General features: G+C 35.7%; 4 protein-coding genes across 5 annotated transcripts; 1 reads left to right on the top strand and 3 right to left on the bottom strand.

Moving 5' to 3' along the window:
• Positions 1 to 4,052: 4,052 nt before the first annotated feature.
• On the bottom strand, positions 4,053 to 4,695 carry LOC110779579 (glutaredoxin-C11-like). The gene has a single exon (XM_021984069.2). It carries the CDS (start codon positions 4,580 to 4,582, stop codon positions 4,274 to 4,276), a length of 309 nt encoding a protein of 102 aa, XP_021839761.1. The 5' UTR covers positions 4,583 to 4,695; the 3' UTR covers positions 4,053 to 4,273.
• Positions 4,696 to 7,977: 3,282 nt separating this feature from the next.
• On the top strand, positions 7,978 to 11,648 carry LOC110779578 (beta-glucuronosyltransferase GlcAT14A). 2 transcript variants are annotated; one of them, XM_021984068.2, is made up of 4 exons: positions 7,978 to 8,657; positions 9,363 to 9,438; positions 9,531 to 9,646; positions 10,612 to 11,648. In XM_021984068.2, exons 1-4 carry the CDS (start codon positions 8,240 to 8,242, stop codon positions 11,121 to 11,123), a joined length of 1,122 nt encoding a protein of 373 aa, XP_021839760.1. In that variant the 5' UTR covers positions 7,978 to 8,239; the 3' UTR covers positions 11,124 to 11,648. The 2 variants fall into 2 exon arrangements, with proteins under 2 accessions (XP_021839760.1, XP_021839759.1); XM_021984067.2 differs by having other exon boundaries at positions 7,984 to 8,801.
• Positions 11,649 to 17,352: 5,704 nt separating this feature from the next.
• Positions 17,353 to 21,433, bottom strand: LOC130468062 (uncharacterized). Its single transcript, XM_056837611.1, has 5 exons — positions 21,262 to 21,433; positions 18,875 to 19,565; positions 18,243 to 18,784; positions 18,030 to 18,122; positions 17,353 to 17,947 (listed from the first exon to the last, which is right to left on the bottom strand). The coding sequence occupies exons 1-5, from the start codon at positions 21,424 to 21,426 to the stop codon at positions 17,885 to 17,887; spliced, it is 1,554 nt and encodes a 517-aa protein (XP_056693589.1). The 5' UTR covers positions 21,427 to 21,433; the 3' UTR covers positions 17,353 to 17,884.
• Positions 21,434 to 21,463: 30 nt separating this feature from the next.
• LOC130464270 (uncharacterized) lies at positions 21,464 to 23,752 on the bottom strand. The gene is made up of 3 exons (XM_056833745.1): positions 23,598 to 23,752; positions 21,626 to 23,254; positions 21,464 to 21,512 (listed from the first exon to the last, which is right to left on the bottom strand). The coding sequence occupies exons 2-3, from the start codon at positions 23,251 to 23,253 to the stop codon at positions 21,464 to 21,466; spliced, it is 1,677 nt and encodes a 558-aa protein (XP_056689723.1). The 5' UTR covers position 23,254; positions 23,598 to 23,752.
• Positions 23,753 to 24,548: the final 796 nt, after the last annotated feature.

Raw genomic sequence — 24,548 nt, 5'->3', positions numbered from 1 at the left:
GGAATCACAGCAGGCACAGAGCGAGACAAAACATCATGCATTGATTTGGTTCTGTGCTCAGCAGAAGCCCGAGTCTCCTCATCAGAAGATAAAGAGACAGAGGAGGGAGAAGAGGTAACATAGGAAGCAGAGGAAACGCTTTTAGCGCCTGAGCTACTAAGGTTTTGGCTATCAGATGCATCAGACATTATGAGCTGAAAGTCACAGGACAAGGGTAAAGGGCACAAAAGTAAATAACAAAAAAAAAAAAAAAAAAAAAAAAGAAAAAGGGGAAAAGCTACTCAACAATGGCGGAAGTTCAAAAAACGACTTAACAATGGCGAAAAATACCAGAAATTGAAACCCCAAAGACACTAAAATCAAGCGAACAACAAACAAAAGTCGTGCAAAAGAATCGAAAAAACAGCAAAAAATAGAAACTTACCGGAAAAAGAAGATAGAGTTAGAATCAAAAGGAACACAGCAACGAAAACCTCCCTTCGCGAAATGGCAAACGAAAACACGAGGGGCAAATGACCACCACAAGCAACAAGAACACTAGCAATCAACCGAAAAAGCGACGGCAAACACAAAAATGTGCAAAAGATCGAATTTTGAGAAGACTTTTGCAAACAACAAGCAACGGAAAATGAGAGCACTCGAGTGTTTTTTCTCAGAAACACCAAGGAGAGAGAAGGTAAGAAATGAAGATGAAGAAGGAAGGAAGTTACCTTTCCCTTTTAAAAGCCAAAGAAGAACGGCTAAGATGCGAGCAACGATACAGTTGCACAAGCAGGATCAAGGACACGTGTAGACCTCAATACAACCAAACTTAATCATAATGAAAGACGGTCCAGATTGAGCGACGATTCCGATTGACTCTTCAGATGGGCAACGCGTGGCACGAGGAAAAGCCGGTTAAAATCCCCAAAGATTTCTTACCATTCACCTCAAGGAAAGCCCGCCCAAAAAAAAAAAAAAAAAAATAAAATAAAATAAAAGAATCTACTCTGGAGGGACTGGTAGCAAGAAAGTACACAGCCAGAACAAAAGCAAAAAATCAACAAAACAAGCATTGCAGCCCCAAAGAGTCCAGATCAAGGACAGAAGAGCAGACCTGACTTAAAAGGTCAGCTCTACTCTTGAGGGACTAGTTGTACGGGGTCACATCCAGATCAAGGACAGAAGAGCAGACCTGACTTAAAAGGTCAGCTCTACTCTTGAGGGACTAGTTGTACGGGATCATATCCAGAGAGGACAGAACATCAACAACAGAGCAAACCCTGACACCCAGGGCACGCCCAAGTCAAAGAAAGACTCTAAACCCCAAGCCAAGTATATGCAGCCCAGGCAGATCAAACCTCCCCAGATCACGTGTAAAGACACAGAGCAGAGCTAGGCAAGGCTGCATCAGTCCAAGAAAGGACCTGCAGGCTAAACGACAACGACAAGGAATAAAGTACATCGCCGTCATACACGTGGCGGCATCTAAGTAGGCCAAAGTACAGAATATTACGCCTATAAATAGCACCCACATCATTCATGATGGGACACATTCTTACACACGGTACTTGCTCCACCTTCTCTCTATATTCCCTCTCTAAAGACTTTTTATCTATTTGCTGACTTAGGCATCGGAGGGGGTTTCCTCGGTTAAACCCCCGAGGTTAGCTCACGTTTGCTCTGCTTGACAGGGCCAAGGTACTTCGGAACGTCCTCCCAGTTCCACACTCGGAACAGTAGTTGAACTTCTGAAAGATCTATGTATTCGTATGATTGTCTCCTATATTTAAACTAAAGTATTACACGTAAACATTTAACAAGAGTGGAACTCATAACAAGAGTCATACACTGTCAACACGAGATCTTCAACTTATTATGCGCTAAATCAACAATCATATATTCTGTTTTCCAATCTGTACTCGCTTCTCAACCTGATTTGAGGTTGAAACAGTGCAGTCCGACAAGAACATAACCTAAGGACGATAAAATATCCCAAGATTCATATTATCAAAATATTTTAAAGAAGCCCTTTAAACAAGTTTCAAGCTATCTATCTGTTCCCTTTTTGCTTTTCCCGCTTGGAATCGAGGAGGGAATGAAAAAAGTTTTAATTTTATAATGATTGGATGTAAGAAAAAATATTAAAGAAATATAATTCTATAAATAAAGGAAAGATTGAAAAAGTTAATAAAGAAATAAAGTAAATGGAGATTATTTTATAATGGAGATTATTTTATAATATTACTTTAAATTCATAATTTCCATTTACACGTATTACACGTAATGTAAATGGAGATTATTTTATAATATTACTTCAAATTCATAATTTGACATTTATTTTTGTTTTTCAAAATTATTTGCATCAAGAATCTTAAATGTTCGGCAAAGACTTGATCTTGCGGTGGACATTGCTATCATTATTTTAATTTTAGTCTTAAATCTTAGGCAAATGCTTGATATTGCAGATTTGCAGTGGACAATTTTTTGTTTTTTTTGGGTTGGGTTGGGGTGCGGAGGGTAAACGTGAAAGGCCAAAACTAATAATGACGAAATATATGTCCTAATCTTTTATTTTCTAATGTGCTGTATTTTTTCTTTTCTAAGTATAAATTAGTAAACGCATTTTTTTTTCCTATATCATATAAATAATGTAAAAGTATTTTTTTTCTAATTTTCTATACAAATTATAAATATTTTTCTGAAATAAAAGATTACATTATTCAATTTGTAAATTATAATTGATTATTTAAGCTAAATATTTTAATTTCCAATTAAGTTCATGACACATAAGCGTGCCATGTCACCATTGTGACAAGGCTTAAAGGTCGCATGTTGCGACCTTTATCATTTTCGATTCTAGAATATGACGCTTGAAGTTTCACCACGATCGAACTAAATTAATAGTCACCTCATAATTGAGTACAAAACAATATACTCCCTCCGTCCCGGAATACTTGAAACGTTTTTCTTATAATTAAAAAGTCGTCCCGGAGTACTTAAAAACGTTTCTAAAGATGAAAACTTTTATTAATTTAAAATCAATTTTCCACTTACCCAATGACCCACCTACATCCCTACACCCTGAAAAAAACATTAAAAAATTCCACTACCCCCACCCCTACCCCCTTACCACTTTATAAATTTGACACACATCTCACTACCTATATATTATACCCACTACCCACTACCAACTACCATCTACTCCGTAATTAAATAAAAAGTTAATTACGATGTATTAAACTTTGTGCCGATTAAACCGTTTCGAGTATTCCGGAACGGAGGGAGTATGTAACTAGTGACTAAAAGTCCCCCTATTTATCTTTAAAATCCACCTCATGTCTAACAAAAGTTGGCTTAAGAGAAGTTAAAGGAATCCTTAATAGACATAAAAGTCGCCTTAAGATACGTGGTAATTAAGGTGCACATCTTATGTAACTTAGAAGTTCTGATATGAGAGATATGTCAATCCATATATACCTCAGAAACTGAAGAAAGAACAAACTGTCAAAACAATTTCTCGACGTAAAGAACCTGCCTACTTACCTGCATGTCCACTTGGCCATGCATCATAAATTCATAACTGAGGCAAGTTAGATTCCTTATGCAAAAAGCAAATCATCTCTATTCGGCAATCCATTTCTACGGCTAATTGGTTCCAATTTAAACAGATTCTTAGATTTTTTTTTTAATATTTTTTTTTTAATGGCAGTACCACTTGCTTCGATGAAATATAGCCTGTGGCGTTAATTGTGATAAATGTGCAACACAATGATATTTGTGCTAGCCGGACTACATTTTAGATCTAAGTGTACGCGTGCACGTTTAGATCCTCAACACTGTAACATTGGTAATTAAATAATTAAATTGGACCAAAAACATTGGACAAATAGCGGAGTCTGGCACTTGGCCATGCATGCGCGTACCCAGCTAGCGCCAGATTTGATTTGACGAGTCCTAGTAACATAAACCGCAAGCAATTCAGTTATTATTTAAACTTCTCTTCATTATATATACTGGCCTAATCATTTCTTTAAAATCAGAGATAAAAACAATAAAAGACCCACAGATAGTATTAGACAGAGAACATTTTACGCTTTTATAATTCGATCTCTTTTTGTTACAAAATGCAGCTATCAAGAGCTTACAAAAAACGAAAAGTCGTTGAAGAATGCTGCACTGCGAGCTTTCCAAACTGGAGGCCATAACTTAATTTCCTCCATGCAAATAAAAAAAGACAAAAAAAAAGTACATACTACATACATCCTTGTTTTTGGAACTAAATTAAATAGTGCTACAACCAAATAGCCTTAGCAGCAATGAGCATTTCTTTGAGAGAGCCAGTGAGGTGTGCAGCAAGGACATCCTTGGCCGAGCCTACGAACATGCCACCAATAAATATTGCAGGGACGGTAGGCTTACACCCTAGCCTCTGCAATGCTAACTCGACTTCACGTCCTCTAGGATCGCGGTCAATCTCATACACTGCCGGGCTTGCTCCGAGCTCGTGGAATAATGACTTGATGCTATGACACATACAGTCTGAACTCTTTGTGAATATTACAGCTGCCTTTGATTTTGCTAACTCATTAACTCTATCCATTATATATATTATATATTTGATTTTTCTATAAAAACTGTTGAGTTTTTTTTTTTTTTTTTTGTCAAGGAAGAGAATATTGACTTGGTAGGCTAGGGTGATATGTAGACTTGAGATATGATTGCCAATTTATAGGGAAGAAATTCATTGATTTTATCCATAAAAAAATAGATTGAAAAAAATGTAAATATAAATATAATTTATATTGAAAAGATGTAAAGGAAGACATTCTTGCAAGAGAATCTATGGATATGGATAAGAAGAAATTTACATGAGCATGGCCCTTTTTAGGCCTTTGATGTAGTACTACTAGATGATCGATCATTAGCATCTTCAAAACAAATATATTCCGTCCACTCGGAAATATTAGTCACTTAAACTACTTTGAAATGTCCCAATATATTAATTATTAATTGTTTAACATATTCTAATTTAAAAATTGATTCTCGTTAGATTTTTAAATGTCGCTCTACCCCTAGTAGCTAGCGGATCTAGGAATTTGGGAATGGGGGTACGAAATTAGACTAAAAAAAACTATACACTATGCCGCAATTTTTTCCTTTTTACCAACTAAAACATGAGTTATTAATTCATTCCACTATCCTAATTCGAAAATGATAAAGGTCGCAACATGCGACCTTTAAGCCGTGTCACAATGATGACATGTCATGCTTATGTGTCATGATTTAAATTGGAATCTAAAATATTTAACTTATATATCCTATTATACATGTTTAAAATAAAAGTAGGAAAATCTTAATATTCTAATTTGTTTCTTTTTTTATATCGATTACCTTATTTACATATTTTCATAGTAAATTTTTTGCATTGATAGTAAAAATATTATGATGAATCATATCCTACGTGGCGCCTATATGTACCAATTAAACTCCGACATGTAAGATTGCGACAACTAAATGTTGTCGCAACTTGCGACCTTTATCATCACCCATCTTAATTTAAATTTTATACTCTGTAGTGTGTACTCATTCTCTAATAACGATGTACATAATAAAATAAATAATAATAATCATAAGATTATTAATAATTTAATTAACTGTTACGCTTTTTATAAATTTATTAACTAATCCGTAATTTTTTATTTAAGTTACGATTATATATAGGTAGTATATGCTTAAACATGCATACACTTATCAATTTAACTAGTTCAAATGATATATTCTATTAATTTAATATACATGTGTACGGAATTTTTAAAAATAAATAATTAATATTTATTTCAAGTGGTTGAATGAATTACTCATGTTAAGAGAACAAACGTTTCAAATGCCCGCTCTCTTATCGTTTAAATAAAATATTAAAGGTATGTTTGGTCGCTTATCCATGGATTTAAGAGACCGGTTGTTAAAAATTAGTGATCTCTAGTATTATTAAAGAATATTACCCTGTTCGCTATGTGTTAGCGTAAATAACGTAACTTAAGAGATCGGGTTTTTGAGATAACAAGTCTCTTAACTTTGCAGTTTTTTTTCGTTTGTAGGTACACACCAATGTACCCCCTAGATCCCCCTGTCTACCCCTGATGCGCAAATTAGATGGTGCATGCGTGTGAACGATGAACACCAAGCACTGGAAACAAAACGGCATAAGAAATACACAAAATGTGCTTGTTTCAATAAATCCCGAGAAAAAAAGAACAATTGCCCTTGAACAAAAAAACATTGTAGGCTCTGTTCTTTTCAGCTATGTTTTTCGCGTGTTTATTTGATTCGCAGTTTTTCCGCTCCTTTTGCGGGTATACATTCTTCTCAATTTTATGTTTTTGAAATCAAACTGTGAATAGGAGAGAGAAAATGTGAACTAGGTTTTCTAAATTGGTTCTTAGAGAAAGAAAGTAATGGAAAATTCACTTGTTGATTTTTTCTGCTTCAACGTCGAACTCAATTGATTCTTCTACTTCAAATTTGAATTCTGCAGCTGATAATCAGATTTTGCAAGGTAATTTTTCAATTTTGTAAGAGTAAATTGCATGTTTTTATGATTTTGATTTTGTAATAATAAGTGTTTTGATGATTTTGATTATTTAATTTTAATTATGTAATAATCGTGTTTTTGTGATTTCGATGATTTTAATGAATTTGATTATGAAATAACACCTTGATTTCGTTGATTTTGAAGATTTTGATTATGTAATTACGCTTTTGTTTACAGAAAGAACAATTTACTTATTTAAATAACATATTCTCGTATTAAAAGAATATTTTCATTATAGTAGAAAAATAGACCATTTAAGATTCATAATTTGTTCTTTTATTTTATTATGTTCTTTTTCGTATTATTTTCAATTTTATTTGCGTTTCATAATTTCTTCTTTTATTTTATTGTGTTCTTCTACGTACTATTTTCTGTTTATCTTTTTTTCTTTTGATTGTGTTCTTTTTCTTATTTTTATACAAGTTAACTTGTAATTTTTCAGATATTATGAATAATGTGATTGATAATTCAGAATTGGATGATGCTAATGATGATATAGAATCATATGTTCTTGTGAGCAAGGTACTTGATTTGTTCTTTTAGTCTCTCTATTTGTTCCTTTAGTTTTTCCATTTGTTCTTTTTATAATATTCTATTAGAAGAACAATTAAAAGAAAAAAAGAAAAACACGTGCACAGTTCTCATTATGCACTCTTTAAGAATTGTTCATTTCTCATTCTCTGTTCTTCTTTCATTCTAATTCATATTTTTTATTTTCCATTTTTCAGCAGCTAGATATAGAATATTTATACTTATGAATCATAATCATTTTTAGAAGTTTAGAAATACGTACATTTTAGAGAGAGAAAGATGAGATGATTTATATTCTCTCAACCGAAGAGAGATTTTTAGAGAAAGAAAGAGTGAGATAGTGAGTGAAAGAGTAAAAAATTATATTCTCTCCTTCTTCTCTCTCTAAAATTCCTTCTAAATTGTTTCTCCTTAGTTGAAAATGAGTGACTTAAGCAAAATACTTGTTCAATTTATCTAACTTTCGAAAAAATTATGAACAACATTAAGAGAATCGCTAGAGTGCATGATATTTTTCGGGGATTTTTCTGACTGAGATTTCTTTTGAAGATTTTAAGATATTCACGCTGCTGATGAATTTTGATCGAGTGTTAAAGGTACACTTCCTTGTTCTTTCATATAATGTTCATTTCAAATTGTAATGTTTTTTTCATAACTTGATTTTTTCTTTTTCGTTTTTTGCGTTATTTTTTTCATTTTAAGCGTTTTGTTTTTATATTTATGTGTTTTGATAAAAGTGTATCGTGCTCTTGGTGCAGGCCTTGCAAAATCCGCGCGTTGTAAAACAAGTTTGTGTATTACCCCTAATCTATATCTACATTCTAATTAAACAATCAAACAAACCACCTAACAAATTACTAGTCACTAGTCTACTTTACTACCTAACCCATTCACTTTGTTCTTCTTTCCAATCCAACTACCAATCTTTCCTCATCTACTAACAACGATCGTATCACAGTAATACCATATTGTTTAATAATATCATATTATACCATCATAATTTTTCTAATATTCTTGCTAAAATCTAGCAATTCAAAGACAAACACAAATTATCAGACCACAGATCCAGTAATCCCAAAAACCTCTCTTAAAACAAAGATATATCCCCACTTTATTTTTTTTAACTCAACCAAAATGCTGCAAAACCAACCACCATCTCCACCACCAAGAGACAACTCCACCACCTTCTACTTCATTGCAGCCTCCATCTCTTTCTCTCTCCTCTTTCTCCTCTCCACCACAACATCCACCGCAACAAACACCGCAACAACCACTACTTCCCCTGACCCCCGCCTCTTCCCCAACCCCCAATATGTCGTCCACAACCCCAACTCACCTCCATTTCCTTCTGTCCCCACCATTGCTTACTTCATCACCGGTTCATCTGGTGAGTCTTCTAGAATCTTTCGGCTTCTTCTCTCCGTTTACCACCCTAAAAACCTCTATTTACTTCACCTTGACCGTTTTGCCCCTCAGTCTGACCGTGACCGTTTAGCCTTCCGGGTGCACGGCTTGCCCGTGTTTAAAGCTGCTAAAAATGTTCATGTTATTGGTAAAGCTGATTTTTCTTACTCTAAAGGATCTTCCCCTATTGCTTCTTTGCTTAGGGGTGCTTCTATTTTGCTTCGGTTGAACTCGAATTGGGATTGGTTCATCAATTTGTCTGCTCAAGATTATCCCCTTGTTACTCAAGATGGTACTTTTAGTTCTATGTTTTTTTTTAATCATTATTAGAGAACATCTGATTTGGTGTTTTTATATGTTTATAAATCAATAATATGTTTAATTTTGTGGGGTTTTCTTGAATATGCCCTTAATTCGCTTATTTTGGTATTTAATTGGTTGATCTAGTGATTTTGTGGGATTTGCTCTGATTTGCTGCATTTTATGTTTATTACTTTAATTGTTGATTTAGCATCATGAGATACTAGATTTGTTGTTAGAAAGTACAATTATGTAGATGGGATTTGATCCGAGGTCTTAGGTACCACCTTTGGACTTTAACAAATCAAGATACTTGGTTTGTAATGTGGCGCTTCATATGGGATTTGATTGCATTTACTGCTCATTCACGATTCATCACCTAAAGACTATAACCTTGTAAATAATTTTAGCTACATTGCTGAGGAGAGTTAGTTATTGTTATTAATTTGTCAAGTTTTAATGTTATCTTTGCTGCATAGTTTGTGGCTTTGTGCCTCAGATTCTTTTTGTGTTTATTTTAATCATTTGTTGTTCTGATGTCGGTTTTGCATAGATTTGCTGCACATATTGTCATACATGCCAAAAGACCTAAACTTCGTGAACCATACCAGCTACATTGGATGGAAAGAGTGAGTTACTTTCACTTGTTTTGGTTGATTGAAATTGTTTGGTTGTTCAGCAAGTACCCGTTTAGTAACTCTGGTTTCATGGGGCAATTTAGGGCTCGAAGGATGAAACCCATTATTGTGGATCCTGGACTTTATCTTGCAGAAAAGACTGGGATGTTTTATGCCACTCAAAAGCGAGATTTTCCAAGTGCTTATCAGTTGTTCTCAGGTGATTCTGCCATTACTTAAAAGTTAGAGTTTGAGCTGTTGGTTTGAGCCTTACAGTGCTTAAAGTTCCATGTTCATAGTATTCTTTCTTTTGAATTGTGAACCTTAGTTATTCGCTCTCGTAGTCTTCTTTACATTTTATGTTCAGATCTACTTTGATGCAAGTAAGTTGCGCCCCTTTAATGAGTATGAGATACAGATTATATGATGTTTCAGAAGGGATCTTACTTTCCTGCACTCCCCTCTGAAGCTTTCAAGAACTCAAGGATTAGAATTTTGGGATAGGGATAGAGATTGTTGGGACCAATAAACATTATGATAGGAGTGTAGAAGTTTTGGTAGTAGCCCTATTATTTGAGAACAATTACTTGAGACATATGCCATACAGTGGTCATATAGCGAGGATCTTAATGTCACATAAAACAAAAGTGATAATGTAAATGATTTTAGATCCATTACCAAGGTACGTTCTGTCCAGTCTAAACCCTTGTTTGAGTATGACTTTCCTTCGTTCCGATATATAATGTTCTCCAAAATGAGTCTGATGCTATGGAAGATTGGAAGCCTACTAACACCCTCACTCTCCCTGCGTCTGACATTTACCTACGTGATGGCATGAACACTCTCGATTGTTACTGTGGTGTACACCTAGGACTCTAGGAGCATTGGTTGTTTGGTATTATGGTGGAATACACTGGTATTCTCAATTCATTCATCGCACTTTTCTTGTTCAACAGGGTAATAAGACTGAAAGAAAGCTGTTATGTTCTTTCATCTACTTCATTTCCTAAGTTGCCCTGATGTCCTAAATAACTCCTTGGACACCACAAAAATCTGGTTGAAAGTCTAATACGTCAACAGATTCCTGTTCATATTATGTCAAAGAATCGTCTGTCATCTTGTTAAGCTCATGAATTTTTTTGAGCAACGGATCATCAGCTGATAATTGATGTGTTGTGCATGTAGGTTCACCAACCTCTGTTTTGAATCGGAAGTTTGTTGAATTTTGTGTTATGGGGTCAGATAACTTACCAAGAACTGTACTGATGTACTTAACAAACACCCCATCATCTGTATTGAGCTATGTACCGACCATTGTGTGTAATTCACCGGAGTTCAAAGAAAGTGCTGTAAACCATAATTTACAGTATGCATCCTACTACGCGTCTTCGAGTGAAAGTCCCAGACAGCTCAATGGGTCTGACTTACAAGACATGCTAAGAAGTGGATCAGCATTTGCTACAAAATTCCATTATAATGATCCAATACTTGATCATATTGATAGTGAAATTCTTGGGCGGAGCCGTGGGAAAGTTGTGCCTGGTGGTTGGTGCGTTGGTGAGATGAACAACTCTTGTGCTGAATGGGGTGATGCAAACATCTTGAGGCCAGGTCCTGGAGCTAAGAGACTTGAAAGACGTATTGTTGATCTGCTTTCAAATGGGACATTCCGTACTCAGCAGTGTTTGGTGGAATGAATTATTTACTCTATTTTACATGATTCTCACACCTGTATGACAAAGTTGAGGAACGAAAAAAATTCAGCTTGTTTGAAAGTTTTTCAACTTCACCTGAGCTTTCTTTCCTCACCTCATCCTAGCTCTGCCCATTTTGAAATTGACAAATACTGCAAGGAAGAATTAGATTACGCAATTGGTTCTCTATACTAGTGTTGTAAGTTGTAACTGTAGGTTTCGGAGATTTTGTGGTTTGTTAGGGGATGTAATTGTTGTACAATAATATTGCAACGGCTATAGCCTTAATCCCCAACAGGATGGGGTTGGCTGTATGGATCAAGATATCATCCTCATGAGTCGCTGATGTTCGTCTTATCTTCTCCGTTTGCCTCTATCCAATGTACTATGATCCTGTAGATCCAGGGGATGTAATTGTTGTAGAGTTAACTATTCTTTGAGTTGAGAGGGTTGATAATGTTGCACTGAAAAGATGCTTCTAGACTTCTACTTCCTTGATTAGCAGCTGAGAAGTCCCACTTTTCGTTACTATTTTTTTGCACATATTCTTGTGTCAAACTTTGGCAATACTGTAAATTTGTTGGTGTAGCCGTGTAGGCTCTTTCCGTTCCTATGTTATTTTCACCTTAGGTTCCATTTGCTTTGATGGAAAATAATTTCTCACAAAATAATTTTCTCATTTTCCTTTGTTTGTTTTGTTAAGTATTAAAAATAATTTTCTGTAGGTGGAAAATAACTTTACTTTTGAAAATATACAAACTTTTATAAAAGACGGTCTTACGGGAAAGACCGCCTTGTTGTCAACTAGACTGCCACACAAGCTGCCATGTACATTGCTGACGTCAGCATCAATAAAAGAAAATATATACGAAGTATAACAGTTTTATGATTTATTTTCATTTTCACTTTCATTTCTTCCAAAAAATTTCTCTCTCTTCCTCCTTCATTAGATTAGGGTTTTCCATTTTCTCTCTTCGCCACCGTCGTTTATCATCTACCACCAGCAACTTCTCGCCGCCGTCGTTGAGCATTTGATGCCGGCAACTTCTCACTGTCGTCGTTGCTCTCCTCTGGTACTCACCTCCTCTGAATATCTTCACTTTCTAATTTTTATTTCCGAAAACCTAAGTTGTTGATGATTTAGAAATCGAAAAAGTGGTGGCGGCGGCGGTCATAGAGAATGATTTATGTTGGAGTTGAAGAGCCGCGGTCATTCAGAAGAACTAGCACAAATTACGGTCAATATTAGTCGCGGTGAAGGCGGTGGTCGAAATGTGGAATCGGCGGAGGTTTTCGTAGGTGTTCATGAATCGACGGCGGCGGTCTTTGTAGTGAGGTAATGAATCAGTTTTTTTTAATTAGTTTTTATAATTTAGTTTGTAATTAATCTGAGGTATTGATTTCTATCTCAAACCCTAAGTATGGCCGACCGCATGATTTTTTATGTCAAATTAAGGCTAATCGTTTGAGTTTGTCCTTTTAATTTGATTTATCTGAAATTGTAAGTTTAGGTAATGTTTACTGTTTCTTTGTTTTCTTTTTTTTAATTAATTCTTTTGATTTTGATTTTGATTTTTGTTTTTGTTTTTGGTTTTGTTGCGTTGGTGACGGTGGCTGCAATGTTGGAGGATTGCAAGCGGTTGACGGTGGAGATGGTGGTGGAGCAGCGGTTGAACTGGTGATTGTTTGGTGGTTGTTGTTGTTGTTGCTGCTTGTGGCGCTAGGCTTGTCTTTCCCGTGGCTGCTTTGTTGGTGCTTCTGCTGCCGTGTTGCTGGGCGGCATGGAGAGGAGTGAGACAGGCAGCAGGGTGGCAAAATGCAAAGAATTGTAATTTAGTTTAAATCTATATTGCAGATGTAAATAAATTTTTTCATTTAGTCAAGAATAATTTCATTTTAGTTACATTTTTGTTATATTTAGTTACAATTTTATGGGTTTTAGTTAAAAATAATTTCGTGGTAGTTAAAAATTGTATAAGTTTTAGTTAATATTTTTTAAGTTTTAGTTATGATTTTCTTGGTTTTAGTTAAGTTTTTTTGAGCTTTAGTTACGTATTTTGAGTTTTCAATTCAGTGCTTTAGTTACGACATTTCGAGTTTTAGTTATGATTTCACGAGTTTAAGTTACGATTTTCTTGGTTTTAGTTAAGATTTTTTGAGTTTCAGATAACGAATTTCAGAATTTTAGTTAAGATACAAAATTTTAAGCATTGAAACCAATTAGATAAGCAATTGAATCAATTAGTTATAAAATAAAACTAATAAGTTAAGTTTTGGAACCAATTAGTTAAGCAATGTAATAAATTAGTTAATCCATACAACCACTTAGTGAAGCAATGAAACCAATTAGTGAAGCACTGGAAGCAATTAATTAGTGAGACACTAGAGCCAATTAGTTAAGTTTGAAATTCAATTAGTTAAATAACGGAATCAATTAGTTATGCAACAGAACTAATTAGTTAAGCACTGAAACCAATTAGTTAAGCAATGAAATCAATTAGTTAAGCATTGCAACTAATTAGTTAAGATTTTATGAGTTTTAGTTAATGATAAGTTTGTTTAAAATTAAGGAAAATTTGTAAATAATAATCCCACCTTTGGCCGGTTTTCTTTAATTAATCCCACCTAAGCGATATTTTTTAATAATCCCACCTTAAGTACCCATTGACTTTTATTGAACCTAGCAGGTCAAAAACCGGATTTATCCGGTAAAATGTCCTACGTGGCATATATCCGTTGCAAAATTAATAATTTTTTTTTTGTTTATCTTTTTAACAGGTTTCTCTTTCTCTTTCCTTCTCATTTTTTCGCGCTCCTCTGGTTCATTTCTCCACCATTTTTGCATCTTCAAATTCTCTCCTCCACCATTTTTCTCAATTGTTCTGTAATTTTGGGATTTGGAAAAAAGAGTTCGCCCACTACAATGGCTGGGTTAAACACATTTTCTGTGGGATCTGGTTCTTCATCAAATTCAAAGGGAGGAATTGTACCGTCGTTGATATGTGAGTGCGGAAATGTAGCTGTTGTGCGTACTGTTAAGCGCGGCCCTAATGTTGGAATGAAGTTTCATGGCTGTCCTTTATGGCCGGTAAGGTCTCTGAATCTCCTCAATTTTGTTTCCCCTAAAATTGACGAATTTAGGGTAGAGGGTGAGTAAGTCTATGAACTTTGCAATTAGGTGTAATTAGGGTAATTAAGGTACAATTTTTATAACGAATTTGGGTATAATTGATTTTTGTGGGGTGAATTTGTGTTTAATTGATTTGTTGTGGGTTTGATTGATTTGGGTTTTGTTGATAAAATTCTGATGGTTTGGTCGATTATTTTGGTTGTTGTAATCGTATCGTAGGATACGAAGTGTGAATTTTTCAGGTGGATTCTTCCTGATAGCAATGCAGTTGACAACCTTCAAGTTCATGTTTTGGAAGCTAATACGACTATAGCTGAGATGGAGTATGAGAAAAAGTTGCTGGAGGAAAAGATAAGGAAATTGCAGATTAAAAAGGAAAATCACTAGTGGAAAAAATACCTGTTGAGGGGGGCATTTTGGGCTTATTGAGGCGAACATGGCCCGCTTCAACAGACGTGGCTTCAACAGCTCACTTAGCTGTTGAGGCGGGCTTTGTTCGCCTCAACAGGTCATCTGTTGTGGGGGGCTTTCAAAAGCCCGCCTCAACAGCCCAAAACTAAAGGAAAAAATAAGGACCTGTTGTGGGGGGCATTACCAAAAGCCCGCCTCAACAGAGTAGTCTATTGAGGGGGCCCTTAAAAAGCCCGCCTCATTAGCTCGCCAAATTGAATTATTGTTTTTGTTTTGGAATTTGAAATGTAATTATTCATATTCATATTGATATTGAATCCAATATAATGGATCGTAATTCCAACAATAACAAGAACTTCCGAGACAAAAATTTGAAATCCTTTGGGAAAATACAAGAACAATTTTATTCATATTGAATTAAATAACTTATCCAGCAATACATTATTAAATAAATTAACAAAAACGAATACATTAGTCAAGAGTTTACACGTGAGCGAGGCACACAGAAGATACGAAGACAACAATAATACTCAACAAACTGGGAAGAAAACTGTGATTTGCACCACCAAAGAAACTCTGATTACTGTACTTCAAGAAACAATTAGGACCGCCGATAACTTTTCCTCTTTTAGTACGGCCTATACGATTCTCATCGTGAATAATTCTTAAGCAATTACTGCAATTAATAGGTGGCATATCAGGTCTACATTGAACAAGTATGTAAATTTTCTCATGAGATCCTGCCACCATAACTATACCCTAGTCGCGTAATTAGTCTTAGTCAAATTGTCGTAACGAGCATCCCTGAAGAGTTCCTGCATCGAATTTGACAACGTCGTATTCTTCAATTCGGAGGATCTAGGTACTTCACCATTTGATAAACCTGCAAAAACAATTAGCAATAAAGATTAAACTAAGAAGTGAACAAACCAATAAGAAAAGATCCACCAAATAAAAAACAAATACGTACATAGAAATTAGAAATTAAATTTAGAACAAATAGGTTTACATTAATTTATTCTAAACATTAAAAAATTAAATATATCTTTCAGATTGTATGCATTTTACATATTATTTGAAGTTCTTAGAAAAAAAAACTGGTAAAATTAATATATATATAAAAATTATAGTTCTTAGAAAAACTGGTAAAATTAATTTTTTTTAAAAAATTTTAAAGCGGAAAATAAAAGTGATCGATGAATCCAATATAATGGATCGTAATTCCAACAAAATCGGCCGTTTAGAGTTTTATTATCGATCTAGATCTAAAATCCAATGAAAACATAAAATTAAGAAAAATTAAATAAATTACCGATAATTTCCATAAAATAAGAAAATCAAAGAACCTAAAGTGTTTTTTAAAAAAATCAAGAGATATTTCCAATGAATTCAGAATAACAATTAAAAAATTCAACAGGTTATCCAAAATAAAACAAAAAAAATGAAAATTATGAGGAAACTTGCCGTTTAAAACATTCTCCTCGTTCGTTTCGCCTTCTGCACCGCCATCCCCTCGTTAGTTCCGCCGTCTCCATCTCATATTGAAATATTGACTCGTTTAAATTTCACCGGCGCCACCTACACGATCTCGTCCATCGCCGTTAACATCTGACTCTTCGTCGGAGTTTCAAAAAACACATAAACATTATTCATCTAGATAGATTAAGAAGGGTTTTTTTTAGGGGAAAGAGATTAAGAAGATGAACGAGAGGAATTAAATGCAAATGTGAGAGGATAAGTAAAATGAAATCGCAAAAAAAAAATGAAGAAGAGAAAAGATCAGATCTAAGGAAATAAGGAGAGAGAGAGAAAAAACGGCTAAGGAAATAAGGAGAGAGAAGGAATGAGATATAAAAACCCTAATCAAACAGGTGAGCTGATTTAATTTGGGCGGGTCTATTGAAGCGAACATTTATTGTTCGGCCCAATAGCCTTGATTTGGTTGAAGCGAACAACACCAAAGCCCGCTCTAATAGACTTTGTTGAAGCGAACAATTAGAAGCCCGCCTCGATATCTCATTAAAATCTTTGACCCGCGTTGACTTAGTGGTTGTTGAGGCGTGCTTTTAAATGCCCCCCTCAACAAGGGGGCTGCAACAGGGGTTTTTTCCACTAGTGAATCTAGAGGAAGATGCACATGAAATGAAGAACGAACTTTGCGAAATGCGTATTGAGTTGATGAAGAGTTCAAGGAACGAAAGGAATTGTACAATGGCTCTGTATTTATCATGGGTGATTTTTGCCCTTGTTGTATTTTGGTTGAAGTAGATGACAATAAGTTGATATTTTCCCTTGTTGTATTTTGGTTGAAGTAGATGACAATGTTACCATGAATAAAATTATCAAGGTTCGGTTGTTGACTTTAAAGTGTGAGTTATTTTGACACATTTGCGTAGTCGTACTTATATAACTAATTTTATGACAATTAGTTGACTTTAAACGAACGAGCAAGAGTTGACTTTAAACGAGCGAGCAAGAGTTGACTTGAAATGAACGAGCAAGAGTTGACTTGAAACGAACGAGAGTGGACTTGAAACGACAATGCTAATATCAAAGTTTGATAGGAGCATAAGATATGAAAAAATGTGCAATTTCACTTTAGATGAACATAAGTGGATGTTAGTTGCACCGACATAGGTCCACTAAAATAATTTGTGTAAATTGAAGATGATACTAGTGTAAGTTGTGAAATGCGCATGAATTAAAGTCACAAATTTTCCATATCATGTTCTGAACTACACAAAAGATGGCATATGACTTGGTTGTTTGCAAAATCTGCTAACATGAAGGCCACAATTAACTACACAAAATACTACCACAGTTGACTTTTAACTACCCAAAAAAATCCCACCGTTGACTTTTAACTACCCCAAAAAATCCCACAGTTGACTTTTAAGTAGGCAGAGTTGACTTATAAGTAGCCATTGCTTGTTCTGAACTACACAAAAACATGAAATGACGCTACTGGAGTTGGCTTCTAAAGTTGCTTGCTGCTGCTACTGTAAGCTTGCTGCTGCTACTGTAAGCTTGCTGCTGCTACTGTAAGCTTGGTTCAAGGCCTAAATTCTAAACTACACAAAAAAGGCCAAACAGTTGAAAGTTAATTAGGCTAAGCTGACTGCCACTGCTACTGTTAGCTAACTGCTACTGCTACTGTAAGCTTCTGATTTCCAGCACAAAATGGTCAAGTTACTGGCAGTAGGTTCATTCATCTTCACTTGTCCTACTGAGTTGGTTGATGAGCATTGGAAACTTGGCTCGACTGTGTTCCGACAAATGTTGCAACCTATGTGACGAAAGTAAACCAAATGAGTGAAGACACTTAAGGCTTCAGCAAGTTAACAAACCACAACTTAATGAAATAATACCTGATTTTTACCCCTCCCTCTCCCTCTCCCTCTGCCTCCACTTGTTTTTGCAGTCCCATCCGAGGCAACATACATTCCCACACCAATAGGTACCTGTTTGATGAAGTAAATGAGAATGAAAAAAAAGCCAAACAGAAAACAACATCACACAAACATAGGCAGAAAGAAAAAAGGGAGAGTAAATGAGAATTAGAATGTAGAATCAAAGCTTACTTTCTCTTTACCCCTCCCTCCATTGTTTCCCCTTCCCCTTCCAGTATTTCCACCCCTAGAACCCCTACCACCTAGGATCATCCTCCCGCCTCTGCCAAGTTGGCTAGGTTGGCATGAAGTAGAGTGAAGCTGAGCATTTGTTGATCGAGTGAATCGAGAAGATACAACTGCAGAGGTGGGTGTGTTTGTTCTTGAATCAGTCGTTTGACTTATGGTAGATGGGGCAGTAACAGACGGAGCACGAGAGTGAGGGGGCTGACCATCCTTCCTTGGTCTACCCCTAGGTTTTTTTGGGGCTGGTTCTGCAACAACAGCACTCTCTCTGTTAGGACATCGTCTTTTATTATGCCCTTTGACTTGACACACACTACAAGTCATTTCTATCCCGGTCCTCGATAGGTGACCAGGCTTTTTCGGGTTCTCAAAGGGATCCTTGATCCTATTTCTCCTCGGTCTGCCTGGCCCTATTTTGATGGGAGGAGGATCCAAGTGGTATTCAATCCTTGGCCAATACCTCTCTCCATCAATGGGTGGAATTGAACCTATACACACACACAAACACATACACAAACAGAATGTTACACGCAAATCACAGAATACACACAACTTAGCTATTGAAACAACAATTTTACCTGAATATGCATTTAAGTATTCTTGCCTCCAGTAGCATTTATCAACATACTCCTCGGCCTCCTTGTTTTGGAAAAAGATACACGCAATGGCATGACAACATGGAATGCCAAGCATGTCCCACTTTCTGCATGAACATGTCCTTGCTTCCAAATCCACCACCAATTGATCCAGATAATAATTGACATTGAACAATGTATCCGTTGACGGTATTACGTCACAGTTGCTAGCCTTTGCCTTCTCTTTTTCCAGCTTCTGTTGTATTCTTGGACAAAGGATTGATGTCGACTTCTCCATTTGCTGTCTTTTCACCACCAATCTTTGCATCAAGTTGTTTCTGATGTCTTCTAACATGAAGATCAGATGTTTGGTTCTTGCCTGAATGATGTATCCATTGAATGTTTCAGCTATGTTGGATGTTATGGCATCAGTCTTCATTGTTGTATCTAGAAAAGCTCTACAGAAAACCTCTGGTTTGTAGCCCTTAAACGCAGTGGCAGCATCGACATTCAACTGTGTGAGTTCCTCCAAGGCATCATTGTAGTCAGCAAGGTTGTAAGCCTTGGCAATTTTCCAGAATAAAAGCTTCATCTCATCACCTTTCCAAGTCTTGTGCCAATGAGCAAAGATGTGCCTCGCACAGTGTCTATGCTCTGCCTTTGGGAGAACTGCTGCAACGGCATTTAATATAGCCTTGGACATATGAAACAATAATAAATTAGGTAAGGGGAAAGGTTTAGAACTTAACAGATTCAAAACTTAATAAAGATTACAACATAATCAATGAAAACATATTCAGAACATAGTAGAAACATGTAAAATGGAGTCAAAACATAACACAAACACCCAAGTACATGTAGAACAGAATTAAGGATTAAAACAGATTAAAAACAGATTCAAACTGAAATCAGAACAGATTCAAAACATAACACAAACACCCAAGTAAATGTGGTCAACTTTGGTCAAATTAAGCAAATTATGTCAAAATTAGGCAAATTTGGTCAACTTTAGGCAAATTTGGTCAACTTTGGTCCAAATTAGGCAAATAATGTCAAAATTAGGCAAATTATGGCAAATTATGTCAAATTAGGCAAATTATGATCAAATTATGTCAACTTAGGTCTAATTAGGTAAAATTAGGCAAATTCTGATCAAGTTAGGTAAAGATGTCAACTTTGGTCCAAATTCGGCAAATTATGTCAACTTAGGTCTAATTATGTCAAAGTTAGGCAAATTAGGCAAATTATGTCAAAATAAGGCAAATTAGGCAAATTATGTCAAAATTAGGCAAATTAGGTAAAGATTAGATTAGCACGATCGTTTGAACTTAGGTAAAAATAAGTCAATTTTGGTCAAATTTAGTCAAAGTTAGGCAAATTATGTAAAAAATTAGGCAAATTTTGTCAAAATTAGGCAAATTAGGCAAATTATGTCAAATTAGGCAAATTAGGTCTAATTAGGTCAAATTAGGAAAATTATGATCAACTTAGGTCAAGTTTGGTAAAGATTAGCACGATCGTTTGAACTTAGGTAGAAATAGGTCGATTTTGGTCAAATTTGGTAAAAGTTAGGCAAATTAGGCAAATTTTGTCAAAATTAGGCAAATTATGTCAAATTAGGCAAATTAGGTCTAATTAGGTCAAATTAGGAAAATTATGATCAACTTAGGTCAAGTTTGGTAAAGATTAGCACGATCGTTTGAACTTAGGTAAAAATAGGTCGAATTTGGTCAAATTTGGTAAAAGTTAGGCAAATTAGGCAAATTTTCTCAAAATTAGGCAAATTAGTGAAATTATGATCAACTTAGGTCTAATTAGGTAAAATTAGGCAAATTATGATCAACTTAGGTCAACTAAAATATCGCTTAGGACGATCGTTTGAACTTAGGTAAAAATAAGTCAATTTTGGTCAAATTTAGTCAAAGTTAGGCAAATTTAGTCAAATTTAGGCAAATTAGGCAAATTATGATCAACTTAGGTCAACTTAGGTCTAATTAGGCAAATTTGGTCAAAGTTAGGCAAATTAGGCAAATTTTGATCAAGTTAGGCAAATTGGGCAATTCTTAATCAACTTAGGTCAACTTAGGTAAATATGACCACGATCGTTTCAACTCATCGGAATGATGTGTTGACTGATTTACATGACATAATATAGCAGCAAAGCAGCAAAAACTCACATAGATTGCATATTGTTTGTTTGTTCAATGACAGGTGAAATAGATAGCCATTTGCTTAGTGTTTGTTTGTTCAATCATAGGTGAAACAAGATGCAAGATACTAACACATCTCACTGTAATATTGTATTGACTGATGTACATACATAAAAGATCACAAACATACCAAATCAGAAATGCAAATAATGACAACTAGATAAGATGATGATAACAAACCTGGTGCTCGTCGGAGATGATAGCAATTCCCTCTCCTTCACCTAGATCGAGGGACCTCTGAAGCAGAAGAAAAAACCACTCCCAAGACATGTTATTCTCCCCCTCTACTACGGCCCAAGAAATAGGGTACATTTGGTCATTGCCATCCCTACCTATAGCACTCATCAACTGCCCACCCAAGAAGGTTTTCAGAAAACACGCATCAACCGCTATCACCTTCCTGCAACCCTGCTTCCAGCCCCTCTGCAATCCTTCAAAACATGTGTAAAACCTCTGGAAAACAGGTGGAAACGCTTGTTTACTGACATCGGTCACTAGCTCCACCATCGTACCAGGACTACTGTTCTTTATGGCTGCCACATACCCTCCCACTTTCTTGTAATGCTCGTGCATCAAACCATGTAATAACGTGTGTGCAGCATACTTCACCTTATACGCAAACTCCTTTTTTACTACAATCTTAAATGCCCTCCTTATAGTCTCCATGATTTCCTTAGCTGGCCAATGGGGTCTAGCCTTGAACACCTCGAGAAACTGTTTTGCAACCCAAGTGGACTTTAACTGTCGATTCTTTTTCATATTTCTATGACAAGTATGCTCACCCTCTACCCTCTTCACAACAAGTACTGCTCTCCTAGAGTCCCAAGACGCATACAAGTAGAACGGACAACCTTCAACACACTTCACCCCTACCCTTTGTTGCCTACGTATGTTACTAGACTGTATGAAAACGTTTCTCCCCTGTAGAACAGCATACTTAGCAACTGCATCTTTGAAAGCAGCCCTGTTGGGAAACCTTTGCCCAACTTTCCACCTCAACACAGAGAAGTCAGTGTGTTCACCTACCAAAACAGCTCTCCTTCTCCTCCTCCCGAAACTCAAATCCTCATCACCACTATCGGGGGGCGTGTGTATATCATCCTCACTATCCTCGTACTCACTCACATAACCCCCTGCAGCACTAGTTCCCTCTCCTGTTGTAGCCTCTGACTGAACACCACCTAACTTTCCCTCAGCTGCCTCCCTTTGAAGTTGTTCAGCTAGTTCAACAAGCTTGTTGTTACAGCTCCTCGTCTTTGCCCTAGATGCAATATACTCCTCATCACTTTCATCTGTGTCTGACAGTTTCTGATCAGCTAAAATCTCCTCATCCTCTAATTCCTTCTCCAATTTATCAACATAATCACCATCACCATCAGAGGATGCAAGTTCTAGCTCAAAGTCCGGATCAACATCATCATCTTCATCACTTATGTCAGAGTACAGATCTGTGAACTTCAATGGACTCTCGGGTCTGGGGTCTTCCCATTCATAGTTCTCTAAGAAATCATTTTCATTAGCTTCAAGGGTGGGGATGCTGATTTCTTCTTCAGTAGGTTGAGGGGGGGATTTGATGGATTCTCTGGATTTTTTTGGAGTGGACTTTGTTTTTTGTGGTTTGGTTGGGTTTTTAGATTTTCCAGGTGTATGGGCCTGTTTTTTGTTTGCTAGGGTATCTGTAGGTAATATTGATGAGGTGGCAGCATCTTTTTTTGCAGCTGATGAGGTAGCATAATCTTTTTTGGTAGCTTGTGAGGTGGCAGGATATGTCTTAGATGTTGATGACAGGGCATGACCTTTTTTGGGTGATGACATGACATCATTTTGTGGTGATGTGATTGTGGTTTCTTGGTTTGGTAACTCAGTACCATGATATACATACAACTCAACACACCTGTACTTCAACACCAATTCAGCCATCTTCAAAACCTCTACATCTTCATACACTTTCCTCAAACCATTTGCTAAGCTAAGCCCAGGAATCAAGTAGAAAAGACCATCGATATTCTCATACCCCCCACATTTCTTAGCTAAAACTTCTAAATCCCACCAACACAACTCATCAACATCAACAGGAAAGGTTCTACCCCGTCCTCCCTCATAGATTGTCTCACCATTAGCAACCTTTTTAAACACACCTCCATGCCAAATTTTCAGAGTACCCTCAGCCATCCTAACAATTTTCAAATAAATAAGGAAAAATCAGCAAGATTTCAAATCAATTCAACAATTACCCAAATAAATTCAAGAACAAAAAGTTTCCACTTTTCAGCAAGACTTCTTAACCCACCCCAAATAAATTCAAGAACAAAAAGTTTCCACTTTTCAACGAATTCAACGTCAATTACCAACAATTACCCCAATTATCACAATTACCCAAAATTACCAGCATCCCACAACTAAATTACCAAATTATTGCAAAAATTAGGGTTTTTACGAACAAACAATCAAGCAAAACCAAGAATTAAAAAATTACCAAAACAGGGAAGAAAAACGCTAGGGTTTGTAGGTCACACCTCAATTGTACGATTGTGGGGACGAAAATTGATTGCGCGTTGATGAAGAAGCCTATTTCGACAGGTTACTCGCAGATGATGTCATGAAGTACAGTTGTGGTTGAAGGTTCAGTAATGGAGGAGAGAGAAGTACGGGAGAGTAGAGAAGAGAGAGAGTTGTAAATTTTTTTGGTAAAAAATTTTCGAAAACCTAGAGTATAGTTGGCAATTAATTACCGACGTGTCAAGCATTTTAGGAGGGAAATCAAAGTGTTGGTTGTCAACGAAATAGACGTTGACTTTTTTGCCGGTAGCCAGTCAATTAGGTCTAATTAAAGTAGTTAGGGCTTAAATGTGGGGTTATTAAAAAATATCGCTTAGGTGGGATTAATTAAAGAAAACCGGCCAAAGGTGGGATTAATATTTACAAATTTTCCTAAAATTAATAACTATTTTACTCAAAAGTTTAACTATTTGTCTTTATACCTTAACTATTTTGTTATTCAATTATTTATGATTTTTATTACTTTTAGTTATTTTTTACACTAGTTTAGTTAATTAAAAATTTTAATTTCGAAAAAAAAATAGAATCGAAAAAAAAATTAAGCCTTAAATCCAATTAGTTAAGCCTGAAATTCAATTAGTAAAGTTTGAAATCCAATTAGTTAAGTAATGGAACTAATTAGTTAAGCAATGGAGCGATTTAGTTAAATCAATGAAACCAATTAGTTAAGCCTGAATTTCAATTAGTTAAGCAATTGAATCAATTAGTTAAGCAATTGAATCAATTAGTTAAGTATGAATTTCAATTAGTTAAGTAATGCAACATTTCATTTAAACAATTGCAAAATCTGGTAGAAGATTGGTTTTCATAAACACAACCAACACGTACTCAAGGTGCACCTTTCATGTATGCGAAGACATGGTGATCGAGGTCACGAGTTATTGTCACAGACTTCAACGGCATGAGAT

Source organism: Spinacia oleracea, chromosome 1, assembly GCF_020520425.1.
Source record: "Spinacia oleracea cultivar Varoflay chromosome 1, BTI_SOV_V1, whole genome shotgun sequence".
Classification (NCBI taxonomy): domain Eukaryota; kingdom Viridiplantae; phylum Streptophyta; class Magnoliopsida; order Caryophyllales; family Amaranthaceae; genus Spinacia; species Spinacia oleracea.
Note: the sequence above shows the minus strand (reverse complement) of the source record. Positions and strands in the feature narration are given on the sequence as shown.